Here is a 15,600-nt window from a genome sequence, read left to right as displayed (position 1 = left end):
TATCTTCCTTGCAGGCCCCATCTTTGCAGAGAAATTAACTATAATATGCTTAAGGCATCAGAATGACCGGAAGCTAGTTGGTACAGTAGATAGAGTGCTGGGCCAAATCCAACCTCAGACACTTACTAGCTGTGTGACCCTGGGCAAGTCACTGAACCTCTGCCTCAATTTTCTCATTTGTAAAATGACAATAAAAGCACCTACCTCCCAGGGTTGTGAAAATTAAATGAGATAATAATTGTAAAGTACTTAATACAGGGCCAGGCACACAGTAAGTGCTATATGTTACCTATTTTTATTGTTTATTAAGCATTTATGATACGCCACATACTGTGCTAAGAACTGGGAATACCCATTCAAAAGGAAGTTCTAGTAATACAAATATAGTCCCCCTCTGTCCTCAAGGAGCTTCCATTCTAATAGGGGAAGCCACACAATTAAGGAAGGGGTGGCCCAGGAGTGAGTGAGAGGTATTCTGGTCCAGAAAGTTACAAAGGCTGGTGAGAGGGGCCAAAAAGGGAGTAAGCATTCCACTTCTTTCTAAGACAGAAAGATTTTTTAGAATGAATAATCAAATGGATCTCTGAAGCAAGCAAAGGGAAGAATAAAGTAGCTACGATTGTGCAGAATGTTCTAGATTGCATGACTCTACTGTAACTGAAGTAAACAACACAGGTTTAGCCTTTTATCTTTCAGTTAGGGCAGGTTGGTGGCGCAGGGGATAGAGCTGGCCCTGAAGTCAGGAGGACATGAGTTCAAAGCTGGCCTTAGATACTCTCTGGCTCTGTGACCCTGGGAAAGTCATTTAACCTTGTTGGCCTCAGTTTCCTCATCTGTAAAATGATCTGGAGAAGGAAATGGCAAAACCACTCCAATATCTTTGCAGAAGCACAACTAAATGACAACCATCACCACCTTTCACTTACTGAATCAATGAGGGTGTATGGGCTCTCTACGCCACTATCAGAGGAGGTGTACTGAGGTAACTCCAACCGCACTGTGTAGTTCACACCCTTCTCAAAGCACACAGGACGCGGAAGGACTACATATCTATCCAGGAATAAAACAAATGTTAGCTTCTAAGGATTTTAAACAATAGTCAACCTGTAGGCTTCCAAACTACTAATGAAAGTAATAATCAAACAGCCTCCACCACAAGGGAATTAGGGGGAGAAAATAACCAGAATATTACAATTCTATGGGAAAAAAATGGCACCAGGGTCAGACTGACCTGGATCCTGGGGACAGCGACACGACCTGGTTGTCATCATCGGGAATAGTGTTACCACATCGGCTACTCGTGAGAATCCTTCCAGGACGCTGTACGGTGATGACAGCTTTTTCCCAGTGATCTGGCAACTAGAATAATTTTTAACACTCACGTTAGCCCGGTGCTATTTATAGGATGTTCTGAACAAATCATTTGCTGAATCAAGAAAGATAAACATGTTTAGACACCTACGGGGGAAGTCAGTAAGTTTCATTTATTCCAATGGAACATTGTGATTCTATGAATAGAAGATCCCCAAGAAGGGCAATTCACAGATCTAACGTTATCTCTCCCTATACTCACAGTCTTAGAATCGTCTTTTACCTGTGGTTCATAGCGAATAAGGATGTCGTACTCCATGGAATACGGAATGTTGTCGATGAAAAATTCCAAATAGGCTCCCTCGGGTACTCGGACAAACCCAGCTCCAGTCCAGGAGGGTATGCGATCCTGAATATACTGTCTCTCCACTATGCTGACTCCCTGAAAAATTGGGGGAAAAAATAAAGAACTGTTTTCTACTGGAAACTGTGTCAGTTAAAACATTCAAGGAAGGCAGAGAAATTTAAGGTCACTAAAACATGTTTTCTCTCTACCCTCCCTTCACAGTCAGGTACTGTTTTTTATTCCTGTTGGCTGGGGAAAAACTTTTGCATATCCAGGCTGTCCCAAAAGCCTTAGCACTGTTTAAACTTTAATAAGCTTAAACAGCACTAAGATTCTTCGGACAGCCCGTGCAATTAAAAAAAAAATTGTCCTTAAATCTGTAGTTACAATGGTTCTAGGGGACTTTGGGGGTGCTTGGGAACATCTCCCATAACATAAATAGGTTAATATAAAGGACAGAAGGAGAACTCAGGTGCCAGGGGGACTTAGGAGGCTGATGTGCCTCCTCTAATAACTATTTGGGAAAACTATAAGCTACTCTTGCTTCTGACATCTATTGGCTATGTGACCCTATTCTCAGTTGCCCTAGGTGAGTCGTATCAAATTCAAGTTAAAATGGGGGCCATTAGACTGTCTACAAAGTTCCCTGGGCCACATATTGACTTAGAAAACCACCTATCTTTCTTTCTTATTAATATATCAATACCTTAAAATTAGATAGGAACTACATTTTAATCTGGTTCAGGTTGCACTTAAATGTGTCATGGGCCACATGTTTGGCCTTATATTTCACACTCCTGCTTTAGGCAACTCTATTACGTCTCTGAGTCTCAGAGAAGGGAGCTTTTCTGTATCAGTGGAGGGAGCAGCCTCACCCAAGGGCTTGCTATTGAAATGTAATCACAGTCCCCATCCCTACTCCTGCCCTATAAGCTACTTCATGAGTCACTGGACATTTGTCTGATTTCCAACTGGACCAGACTGATGCTGAGTCAGGCTATATCTTGCTTTATGACTGGTATCTTTAATTCTCCAAGGACAGCGTGGGAACAGGGCTATGTGCATCCATTCAATCCAGTGACAATTTAAATTATGAAGCCCAGGACCAGGAATTTGGCCACTGGTCAACATGAGCTGCTCAAAAGACTTATGGGAAACCCATGGACATGAATGTGACTACTGGTTTGCACAATTATACATGCCTGTTTTGCTGCCATCTCCACTGCCCCAGAATCTATGTTACCAACGGCTCTGCGACACAAGCAGAGAGAGGGTAGTGGATAGCGCCAGTCCCAAATCTAAGAAGACTTGGGTTCGAGTCTCACCTCTGACACTTACAGCTTTACCAGGAGGCCAATGTGCCTCCTGCATTAAGAGCAATTCTCTTAACATCTCAGTGTGCTGGGCAACTGAGAGAAGCAATGGTGAAGAAGGTGCCAACTTGCACTGATACAGGAAGTTTCCTGTACCAGAGAAATCACGGATCTATTCCTGTCGGGTCATATTAGATGGTCACTGAGGTCCCTCTGAGACTCCAGGGACTTCTCCCCCACGTGCCGAGCACTTTCCTACTTACGGGGCCAAAGTGGGCTTCCTCCGCCTCGTAAATGTAGTGATCCAGGGTCGTGAAGTAATAACCAGACTCCACTTCACTGCACTGTCGGCCAATCATGTGGGGCCTGCACAGGCACTGGCCTGATTCTGCTGAGCAGCTGAAAGAGAAAGAGAAAACTATACCTCCTACAGATTTCCAGATGCTGAAATGTACTCATTAAAAGAGGTTCTACATTTCTGATTATTAATAATAATGATAACTAGCATTTATACAGTGCTTTTAGGTTTGCGAAATACTTGATGTAGGTTATCCCACAACAACCCCATGAAGCAGGTGCTATCATTTGCCCTTTACAGATGATGAAACAGAAGCAGAGGAAGGTTAATGATTATAAGAGTTAACCTATTTCTACAGCACTTGCTGTGTGCCAGGCACTGTGCTAAGCACTTTTACAGTCATTCTCTCATTTGATCTTCACCTCTACCCTGGGAAATAGGTGTGATTACTGCCCCGCATTTTAAAGATAAGGAAACTAAGGAAGGCAGAGGTGAAGTGGCTTTCTCAGGGTCCTATGGATACGGAGTATCTAGGAAAGGATTCAAACTCAGGTTTCTGTAAATCTAATTAAGCTCTATCCACCAAACCACTTAGATGCCCATCATAAAACAGATTGGAAAAGCCACATTTGAAAATACCAGCTTTGCACTGACTTTCCATTTTTTCTAGAGATTTGTTTCGTAGGGCTCCTGGATGAGTGGCACTCCACCAGTTTCTGCCTCCGCCTGCCTGTTCATTTATATATCCCTTTGTTTATCCTTATTACCGCAGGAACAAAGTAAAACTGAATCATTTCCTCTACCTCCTCCCCTTCGTGTAAAATTGGATCCTTCCCTCTACCTCCTCCCCTCTATACCGTCCCCCCACCCCAAAATTCTACTCTGATTGATGTCTTGCCATGGAGCTGAGAAGACCCCGAGTTTTTGAAGTCTATGCCAACGGCGGGCAAGATCTGGCAGGTTCCACCAAGCTTTGACTCCAGTCTTTGGTAACGGGCCATGTCTGCTGTACAGCTCAAGAAGTTGGTCATTACTGCGAACAATTCTTTTGGCCACAGGGACCAGCGTCTCTCTTTCTCTTTTTAAAACCCCATTAAAGATATAACTTGGAAATGCCATCTAAAAATTCAGGTCAACCTGTAGGAGCAAAACCTCCAGATCCTTTCTTAAGATACATTTTAGACTAAGCAGTCAGGACAAGTTCCTTCTCATGGGGTGGCTTATAACTGTGGTTCCTTAAAAGGATCCAAAATAGCATTGCCACGTTCCAGCTGTGCTCATATTCCTATGCACCATGTAGGTGGTTGTTTTCCTAAAGGGAGACAAGTTCTTAACATCCCTTAACTAAGTCTCAGGAGAGGGAGGCTTGTTCCAATTAGAACCTAGGCCTCTTTTGGCACAGCATCCCAACAAAAGACATTTCTAGCAGTACAGGCATTAGACATTACATCATCAGTACAAGACAGAATCCTATTTCCCTTCCCAGCAGATGTGCGCAGATGAAGCAAATGAAAAAGAAGGATTAAAGAGGAAAAAAAGACAACTAAATTCTCTATAAGCAACAGACAAAAGGGAAATAAATGATTATAATAATTATAATTAATAATAATGATAATAATTAGCCAGCACTTAGGTAGTACCTTAAAATCTGCCAAACACTTTACAAATATTATCTAATTTTATTTTCACAACAACTCTGAGAGGTAGGTCCTCTGATTATTTTGTAGACGAGGAAATTGAAGCTAAAGAGGTTAAGTGACTTGTCCAGGGTGACACAGCTAGTGAGTTTCTGAGGCAGGATTTGAACTCAGGGGCTCCTGACTGTAAGTCAAGCACACTATTGACTGTGCCACCTAACTATCTAATATGGAAGAGAATTCTCAGGTTGTTTTTTCCCTAATGATTCACCGCTGGCATGAGCCCTGAGGACTTTGATTATGTGGACAATGACGGCTGGTCAAGGGCAGAACCAAGGAATTGTCCCTGGATAAATCGATTGAACGCGTCTTAGTAGTCACTCGTTTCCTAAGGATCAATAGTCTTAAGTGATCATCCACGGGGGCATACTTTCAAGTCAATCAATACAGACTTGTGAGTGAACTCAAGCTCAGTCTCATGACTTTGGCTAAATTTCTATGTAGATGACTCCTGGATTGGCATCTCTGGCCACAATCTCTTAGGTAAGCTCTAGTTCTCTTATTTCCAGTGTCTTCACTTGGATTTCCTACTGTCACCTCAAGCTCAACAGTCCTACCACAGAATTTACTCCTCCCTATCCCAAATGGGCTTAACCTTCCCAACGGTGCCATTTTCTGGCAATGATAACACTTAGTATGGTCCCAGGATTGTAGATCTGAAGTTGGAAGGGCTGATGAGTCAAACCCCCTCATTTTACAGATGAGGAAACCGAGTCTCAGAAAGCTTACATGACTCGTCCAGGCAAGATTGGAACTCGAGTTTTCCTGATTCCAATGCGTCACTTAACTGCCTCTACCTCTCTGTCATCAAGTTCTATCTGTCCCTTCAAAATTTCTTTTGGATTCATCATTTCCTTTTCATTGTCACCAACATAATTGTTTTCACTTTATGCCTGTATTATTCCAGCAGCTTCCTAAGCATAAAAAGTAATAGACTCAAGTTTGAGTCTTGACTCTGACAATGCCTAGTTATGGGACTGAAGAGGCACCTCTGGGAGCCTCACCTTCACCACCAGCAAAATGGGGACCATGACAATTATACTACCTACTCAACGGGGCTGTCTTGAGAAAAGGTCTCTATAAACTACATAGTAACATATAAATGGGAGCTATTATTATTAGAGAAGCAATGTGGTAGAACAGAGAAAGAGCTAGCTTTCAAGTCAGGAAGACTTGGGTTCAAGTTCTGTCTTTGACACCTATTGGTTGTGTGACCCTGAGCAAGTCACTTAACCTTTTGCTGCATCAGGAAAATTTCTAAGACTATCCATTACAGAGAAGGTCTTGGTTGAGAGTTTCCTCACTGAGAGTTCCCTATGCCTGTGAAATCACACATCCAGTTACATCCCATCCTATCTCACCATTATTTTCAAATCTTTCCTACAGATAACTGCTAGAATAATTGTCCTAAAACATCACTTTCATTAAGCTAGGACCTTCCTCAAGAATCTTCATTGTTTCCTTATTTTCTATGGCATCCAGCCCAAGCTTCCTGGCTAGGGTGAACTGGTCCTGTTTTAGGTTCCACTGCTCATTATACTCATTTTATTATCTCACTCTCCACTTCATCCCACAAAACCTCTTTCAGTTCTTTAACATAAATCTCTCCCTTTTCAGATTCGGAGTCAGTTCCACACAGTTTAGTGATCAATCCATTGTTTGCTATTGCTTTGTAACTTTGCATTTTGACCTATTTACAACAGTTAGACTGAAAACTCCTTGGAGGAAGAGACCATGTCTTAATACTCTTCTCTTATGTTCCACAGTGTGTGGCATTATCAAAAGACATTAGGAAACATTCAATATATATTAACTAATTATCACATCTGTTGATGCTGGCTCTAATTTCAAAGTATAGTAAGTATCTCATTAAGACTAGACCTCACTAATTTAGAAGGAAGGTATTATACTATTTAAATAGTTGTCAGGCATTTTAAGAAACATTATGTCTATGGTAACAATCGATAACCTAATTTCCAATAATTCTTATTGTACCAAAAAAATTCTGTGAGCCTACTTCAGATACAGTATGAATTCAGATTTTTTTAAAATTGCACGCCTTTAAAAATATTTCATAACTGTGACTTATCTTCTCTACAGCTAGTGAGCTTTCACTGTATTATAATGGAAAAACCACAATAGGCTCAATATATTAAAATATTTAAGAAAAAAATTTTCCCCCAAATCGAAGTATCAAGCAGCAGTCCAGGCTTCTATTTAGAATTTGCATATTATATATGGGATGTGCAAACTGTCATCCTGGGTGTTTCCCTTTCTCAATGCCATTTTTTATCTCAAAGAGTCTGGGTAAAAAGCCTGATGTCACTAGGATATTTTGTAGATTAAACAGTATTAATCAGCTGTCTGGGAAGAATCTCTTTTAAACTGGTATACCTGGCTCCTAGACCAAGTAAAGAATCCTCATTCTAAAAGAGTCAGTACTGTGTTCTGGAATAGATAACATCAATAAAGATAAACTTCAGAATCACAGACCTGGAAAAAATCTGAAAGGATTCAACAACTGTCTTCTATCTAGCCTAAAAGGTGGGGTTTCATTTGAATCATATTACAGAGCTAAAAATCTACTTCTTTCACAATTTGGTTGGTTAACAAATTCCAGTGTTAACCAAGTGTTGCTCTTCATTGGAGAGAATAGACTAGGGGATGGATACAGAATCAGGGTGTGAAAAGAGCAGACGAGAGGAGATTCGAGCTTGGAGGTGGAAGACTGGAGAGAGAAGAGGCAAGAAGGGAGAAGGGAAGAGAGGAGGAGAGAAGGAAAGAGAGAAGAGGAGAGGAGAGAAGAGAAAACAGGAGAGACAGTGAAAAAAAGAGAAAAATAACTGCAGGATAAAATGACACAAGAAATTGTTGTTACAAAAGATCTTTATATGTTGCTTTAAGTAGGAAGATTTTTATATGAGACAGCCGTTTCATATTGGGCAATCAATTACTAAATTAATGAACATGTGTTCTGGGAGTCTCAAAGGAAAGAAAGCCAGAGAAAGCATCCAATATGGAGAGTAGTAGTGGGCAGAGTACTGGCTTAGGAATCAGAGGCTATCTGAGTTTAAATCCCAGCTTGATAATCTGCTACCTTAAATGACCTTGGATAAGGCACTCAACCTTCTGGGTCTCAGTTTCCAAATCTGTAAAATGAGAAAGCTGGACTAGATGACCTCTAAGATCCCTTTCAGTTCCAGAATCCATGCTCCTATGTTCCTTTAAGCAGACTGAGAAGTTTGTGGTCTCCCTTCTTTGTTTAGACGTGATTATTCCATTCTTTCTCTCCCTCTGTGGTTTTCGAAGAACAGAAATTCATACTGGACTTTCAGATGTTACATGCTGTACTCAAGAATACTCTACAATCCATAATAGAGCAAGCCCTAATTAAGAAGCCAAATAGAACAAACTCGTCCCTTTCCCCTAGACTACTATGAGCCTGAAAAATAAACTTGCAAAGGAGAGTCAGATTTTGTGGGTAAGTCAAGCCCGCTCAATGAATCGAGAAGCCTCCCGGGAGATGATTCCAGAGCAAAAGGGAATTCACATCTGTTTATTCTCTCATCAGTCACTTACACTATCTTTACCAGATGCTTCTGCTGTGTTTTCCAGCAAGACACAGACTAGACAGAAACTCCCTTTTACTCTTACACACCCCCCCCCCACTTTTTTTTTTCAAAACTCAGTTCAGGGACCACTTTCTGCATGACACCTTTCTTGATCTTTCCAAGAAGAAATCTCTTCTTTTGTGGAGATTGCAAACTTTCCTTGTATTTATCTTATAGACAGTCTGTATAGACTTATATTTGTACACATCTTCTCCCAGTTATTTGTAAGTTCCTTAAGAAAAGGGACAATTTCATTTTTTTGTCTTTATATTCTCGAGCCTAACCTAGTGCCTGACAAAATATCTGTTGATGACTAACCCAGAAATAGTTAATATTACTTCTACAAAGTTAACAAATTCACCAACTATAGCTCTTGGGTAATTTCAAATAAGCTTTCACACCCAATCTATCAATATTCAGGGCTATTGTGAATTATTCCAGACAGAATTTTCATCAATGGGATAATGGTTGTCAAAGGAGAGTTAGGAGAAAAATGTTTATGGTTAGGTTTCATATCCGGAGCTAAAACTAACTGTACTTGGAGCACACTCAGTTAAGGGGGTGGTTGGGTATAGCACAGAGCGGGGGTGATGTCCAGTAGAGGGCAGTTCCATTGTGGGGGCAGCCCTCATTACCCTCTAGGCTTCTAGAGACATAGGATGGCAAAAGTCCACATTATATGAAGATGAGTTAGAAGAATTGGGAGTGTTTATCTTAGAGAAGACACAGCACAGCACAGGGGTGGTAAGAGTGAGTAAGTTATTTTCAAGTATTTCAAAGCCTGTTAAGCGGAAGACAGATTAGATTTTTTTTTTCTGTCTGGCTTCAGGAGGCAAAACTTTGCAAACAGGAGGCAAATTTAGGTCTGAGATACAGAAAAAAAAAACAAACACCCCACCACTTCTTAAAACTACAGTTATAGAAAATGGAAAGAGATGCCCTGGGAAGTGGGCTAGTGGAGACTTCCCGCACTGAGGTCTTAAGCAAAGGCTAATGGATGTTCTATTAGGGGTTCTTTTTCAGGTAGGGGTAAAGACTATCTAGCTACTGAGGCCACTTCTGCTGTCAAATTCTGTGATTCCGTGAGGGCCACAGGTGTGGGGATGAAGCACAGAAGCATACCTTCCCGAGGAGGATGCATTCCTTCTCCATGCTTTTCCTCTACCCCATGTCAACACCCTGAGATGAGCCCTGTTCACCTTGTACAAGTTATGGTTCTAGCCTTAAATAACTCTTAGAAATAGGGGAATTATGAAAAACTGGATATTTGTTTGAGATTTCAAAAAATTATTTGGTAGTCTTATACGAGTTAATAGTTGTTTTAAACAAAGTTTTAAAATATTTTTCTATCAGATGATGGGTCTCCTGATATTGCTAAGGTCCACAAAGGTAGAGAAAATACAATAATTCTATATGGGTGGTTACAGGAATAGAAATGAAATTTTACTTACTTATTGTTTAATGATCCTCCTACATCACAGTCACAAGGTCGACAGCCATCCAGATCATTGCTTAAACCCCAGTGTTCTTGCTGTAGAAGAAAAGGATTACATGGTTTAAAGGTGGGTTTCTGTAATCACACAAACAACTCAGCAAGAGACAGGTTATGATATGCTCTGCTCGTCCTCCCAGGTCATTTTCGCTATGAAAGTGGGAAACCAACAACAATAATGACTTATTGTTAAAATGAGGGGGGAAAACAACCAATGAATTCCAGATCATGCAATAACTGTATGATTATATCGAATAGTTTATCTGACTGATATGAACTAATAATTAATCTGAAAGAGCAATAAAGATGTGAATTCCATTTATTTGTACTTGTGTTTTCCTCTTAGGGAGAAGGAAAAGATGGTAAGAATTTGATGAACTGATTAGATTTTTTTAATGTTCATTGACCTCAACTGATTTGCAAATCAGAGGGTAGGCTGACATGTGATAAGTGAAGGGAGGACAGCTAAGAATCACTCCACTGGTTCACCTGGAGCATGAATTCAGGCTAGAAGAGAACTCTCCTTCCTAAACCACAGCAGGCAGCTGCTTTGCTCTCCTAATTTCAAGTTGAGGAGAGGGCTGCACATGACCTGGAGCTTTATCCCAATCACAGCAGCTGTGTCTGAGGCCCAGAGTTAAACTTTCTCTTTTGGTGTTTCTTAAGAGGCATGCTTTAAAACAAGGAGTAGTTGCACCATCCCTTAGAAGCAGGACATCATTCAACAAAACCCAGGATGAAAAGGTGCAACCTTGAGCCGAGAGAGGAAAAACGAATTCCCTGCCTAGTGAATAGGGCAAATGGGCTCATTAATAATTTCTTGGTTTCTTCCGGATCCTAAAGAAAGGTTTAGGCCAATTCTGAACTACATTAGACCACATTTGGTATACGGATAGCACACAATTATAGAGATGAAAGGGACTTCTGAGGTCTTCTAGTCTAATTCCTTAATCAGCAGAAGAGTTAATAACTGAGTCTAAGAAAGGTAAAGTGCCTTGTTTAGGTCGCATGATGAGAGGCAGAGCTGAGTCTAGAAACCACATTTTCAGATTTCCGGTCTAATTCCATTATCATTATCCTGTATGCCTCTTCCCTCTTTGCCCCTCCGACTTTGCTACTGTCCTAATTCCATCAATCACAGCATAGAGGCAATGCGGTGAATAGAGCATAGGATGTGGAGTTAGGAAGATCTGGGTTTAAATCTGGACACAGAAACCTCACAGCTGTGAGACCCCGGGCACAAATCACTTAACTGCCACCTGCCAAACAGGAATGATAATAGCACTTTTTTCCTAGCATTATTTTTGTGAGAATAAAATGAGATATTTGTGAAGTGCTCTGCAAACCTTCAAGTGCTATGTAAATTAAACAATTATTATTGTTACTATTAATGTCCTGGCCAAGTAAACCCATGCCTCAGTTTCCTTTTCTGTAATATTAGGTGAATAGACATGACCTCTAAAGTCCTTTTTTGGCTCTAAATCTTATGATCATATGTATATAACATTTGATGCCAGTGGATTCTTTAGGGGGAAAAAATGTTCCGAATTAAAATTCATAAATTGCACAATTTGCTATATTTTTTCCAAAAATGGAGAAACCTACCAGACACTGGTCACAATGTTGTCCTGTTACAAGACGTTTACAGTAGCAATATCCTGTCTCGGAGTCACAAGGATTCCCTCCAGGGATAGTTCCCAAGGGATTGCAAGCACAGGCTTTATAAAACAAAATAAAACCAATAAGCCCAATGAATTAGAATAAACAACTTTAGCAGCCCAAGAACAAGAATATTTTAAGCAAATATTATTCCACATCCAAAACTTCTGTTTCCTTTGCATATCGTACTTACATTGACACCCAAATGGATCATCAGCGCTTAATCCATAGAAGCCTTCTTTGCAAATATCACACTTCTCTCCCTCTGTGTATAATTTACACCGACACTGACCAGCAATGAGGCCAGCAGAGAAGTCAGTGTAGCGGTCACAAATTCCACCATTCTGAGAACCAGCTGGATCACAGGTACATGCTAAAAAAAAAACCCAAAACACGACAACATGATGTTAATTACAGGAAACACTGTGTACCGGTGTGTATAAACACATACTTCCCCTTTGCCTTTCCAAATCTTCCACATGAATGGATTAAAAATAGGGATTCCTGAAGTGTGAATTTTGCCACTAGGGTTCAAAACAATTAAAAAAGGGGAACAAAGCAGTATTTGGAACTTGGCCTAGGGCTCTCACAGAAAGATGCTTATCCCTTGGGCTAAATCCACTGCTGACTTTTTCATTAGTATTACAGATTATTATTGTATTCATTATATTATTATTATTGTAGATTATTTAAAAGGAAAGAATACCTGAAAGATAAAGCCAGAGAACTGCCACTCCCCTCCTTACCCTCACAGATGTTAGGGTCTCGGATATCTCTCTCTGGATGCTGATAGTAAAAAGGCTTGCATTGTTCGCAGTTCCGTCCCATTGTGTTATGTTGGCAATCATCACACACTCCTCCACTGATGTTGCCAGTTGCCAAGTAAACGGCCATATCGAAGTGACATGAGCCAGAGTGCTCATTGCAGTTACACTCTGCAGAACGAGACCAGTAAGATAAGATCTCACTTCCATAGGAATGCGTTCTAAATCAAATTCCAAGAGATGCTCTTCTCTACTTGTCAACCAAGAGGGGCTGTGTTTGAAATATGGGATTAGATGTAGACAAAAAAAAGCACCCACCTAAGAGTCTATTAAAATTCTAACAGTTAAACTGAGGTCCTAAATAGATCTGTTAATCTGTTAAACACAATAAAAATTAAGCTACTTTGGAAAAGTTTAAAAAATATAAAATATGTTTTGTTTTATTCAGGACCTGTGGTTTGACTGGTGAAGAGAGTTCTCTGGAAAGGACACTTTCTCTACCAAATGTGGATGACCAAGAATGGTTTGGAAGTTCTGCAGCTTACAGTCTTTGGGGCACCAACAGGTTCAGTGAGCCAGTATGCATTAGAGGAGCATCTTGAACCCAGGATCTCCTTACTCTGAGACCAGGCCTCCATCCATTGAACCACACTGACTCTCACACAAAGTACACAACAAGCTCCATTTTCTTCCCTGAGTGGGAGAGAAGGGACCGTCGGGAGCCATAAGGAAGTCACCTGGCAGAATTACATAAAGAGAACACGTGAATTTCAGGGTGCCAGCTCCATTGAGAGATATGGCCTTGGAGGGACAATGCTGGACTTCTATTTCTCTAACACAGTGCCTTGCATTCTCAATAAGGGATAAGAACAGGACTTCTGATTTTATTGATCTAGGGAACTCCCAGATAAGGAGATTCCCTCTCCCAATACAAGTTTGGCACTGTCTCTGCAATTTATAGCTTTGAGAGGGTTGCTTAAAGTAGCGGTGTCAAACTCAAATAGAAATAGGGCCACTAAACTGCATTTTAACTTAGAAAACCACAGAGTAACATTATCTATATAGCACTGTATTTTTTATTTATTTTTGTTAAACACTTCCCAATCACATTTTAATCTAGTTCAGCAGGGATTGCTCTCATTTGATCCCTTCGGCCTATAGCACAGGGAGGTTAAATGAAGTCACACACCATTATTCATCAGAGGGTAGAACTGGAATCCAAGGCTCCTTGACTCTGAGCTAGTTCTCTAGTCACTAAACAATTGTTTTTCTATTACCATATTAATATCATAGAACAATATTATATAAAGGACATATATCAACATGGAAAGATGTATATGAAAGAACAAAATAAACAGAACCAGAAAAGTAGATATATTAACTTGGTGGTATAGTAGATAGAATGATGGGCCTGGAGTCAAAAGTGCTGAGTTCATATCTGCTCTCTAGCAGTGTGATGCTGGGCAAGTCACTTAACCTCTTTTTGCCTCAGTTTCCTCATCTGTGGAATGGGGATATGAGAGATAATAATTACAAAGCACTTAGTACAGTGCCTAACATATTGTAGGTGCTATATGAATGTTAACTATTGTCACTATTATTATTATTGTAATATAAAGAAAAATATGTGTACAGCTTAAAAAAGACAAGAGTCAAGAGGGAACATAAAGAAGATGTTATATTAGGCAAAATTTTTTTTATGAAATTCTTGATTATATTGTCATTTTCCTGATTATATTATTACATCAGAGTTTCTACTTGGATCTTTTGACTTGGTTTTTATTTTTTTGAGGTTAGTTTGAAGTTTATAATAAAGATCATTTAAAAAACAAAAACAAAACAATTGAATCTATTCTTTCTCCCTTCCTCTTTTTGGAACTTACTTTTGCATGCATTACTGTTACGACCTTCAGCTGGCCTCCAAGGCAAATCATGGTAAAAGTCCATGCACAATTCACAGTTTAAACCTTTGGTATTATGCCTGCACATGCAGTGTCCATGGACCTGGAATAAAATGAGAGGAAAAACCCAAACCATTACAGTGGAATCCCTCATAGGACAGTGTCTATGAGAATTCACAACAGCTGTAGATACTTTCTCAAATTACTCTCCATGCTGACACACAGAAGTAAACTTAGGCAAAAATGAATTAGTTTTTTTTTTAAGCTGGTATCTTCTTCCATATGCAAAATTGTTGGGCTTTTATTTTTTTTTCCATGAAAAAATCAACCAAAAACAAGAAAAACCAAAAAATGCAAGTACACAGGCTCAAATATTTACATACTATAGAGGAGGCAACTCGAACTCTCTGTATAGCTCTCATGCTTCATGTGCCTTATACAGTACTATGGAAATTTTGATGTATTAGAGAGAACAACTTTTTTTAGGAAAAAAAAAAACCTTTCTAAACCCCTGTGATTAAAATTACATACTTGCCATTTTCATGTTTATGTATTTGAAAAAAATTTCAACTTAAGTATAGTGAGGAGACCCAAAAAGTATAAATAAGTTTGTTTTGTTTGTGAAGACAGAAGTCTTGTACTGTAGTATTTTTCATCATGACACAGCAAGATACATTTTAAACTCCAGGTGTTACATATAAGTACAATCTATAGAGTATGTACATGCACCCAACCTGGATGGCCTCTAACAGTTACTATGACTTCAAGATGGGAAGGGGGGAGGTTGGACTCTATTCAGAAAAGTGTTTGACCTAAGAGGTGCAGGAAAAATTACAAGATGCCATTCATAGCAAGGCTCTCGTGTATTTGCATGGGTGTCTTCATTTTCCACTCAAATGTATTTCTTTGGAATTTTCCATCACTCCCTCGGAAATCTCATTATCAAAAACAGCATGATCTGGTCAGACTGAGTCAGGCTTGGTGCTCACACCTCATCAGCACCCTCTGACTGTGAAGAGGTCTTCTCAGAACCTCCATTTGTGAAGGTGCACAGGCCAGCTACCTCTTCCTTTCCTACCAGGCTGCTCTCCTTTGGATTTCCCTACTATGCCCATCCAACACTACCCTCTCCTCATCCCCCTTCCCACTTTCCTTTTGGGTGCTGTCTTCTCCCACTAGACTATAAGATCCTTGAGGACAGGGACTGT

At 40.0% G+C, this 15,600-nt stretch overlaps 1 protein-coding gene across 1 annotated transcript in view; it reads right to left on the bottom strand.

The window, feature by feature from the left end:
- The window catches only part of LAMB1 (laminin subunit beta 1), a 92,558-nt gene that overhangs the window by 54,497 nt on the left and 22,461 nt on the right, over window positions 1-15,600 (bottom strand). The window contains exons 8-16 of the mRNA XM_036760125.1: window positions 14,375-14,495; window positions 12,474-12,662; window positions 11,921-12,100; window positions 11,674-11,786; window positions 10,028-10,107; window positions 3,234-3,369; window positions 1,595-1,753; window positions 1,232-1,359; window positions 927-1,050 (exon numbers count right to left, since the gene is read on the bottom strand). Of these exons, the coding sequence (XP_036616020.1) occupies window positions 927-1,050; window positions 1,232-1,359; window positions 1,595-1,753; window positions 3,234-3,369; window positions 10,028-10,107; window positions 11,674-11,786; window positions 11,921-12,100; window positions 12,474-12,662; window positions 14,375-14,495 (1,230 nt within the window). The remainder of the gene's footprint in view (window positions 1-926; window positions 1,051-1,231; window positions 1,360-1,594; window positions 1,754-3,233; window positions 3,370-10,027; window positions 10,108-11,673; window positions 11,787-11,920; window positions 12,101-12,473; window positions 12,663-14,374; window positions 14,496-15,600) is intronic.

The sequence above is a fragment of the Trichosurus vulpecula genome, chromosome 5, assembly GCF_011100635.1.
Source record: "Trichosurus vulpecula isolate mTriVul1 chromosome 5, mTriVul1.pri, whole genome shotgun sequence".
NCBI classification, from domain to species: Eukaryota; Metazoa; Chordata; class Mammalia; order Diprotodontia; family Phalangeridae; genus Trichosurus; species Trichosurus vulpecula.
This window is presented reverse-complemented; position numbering and strand designations above follow the sequence as displayed.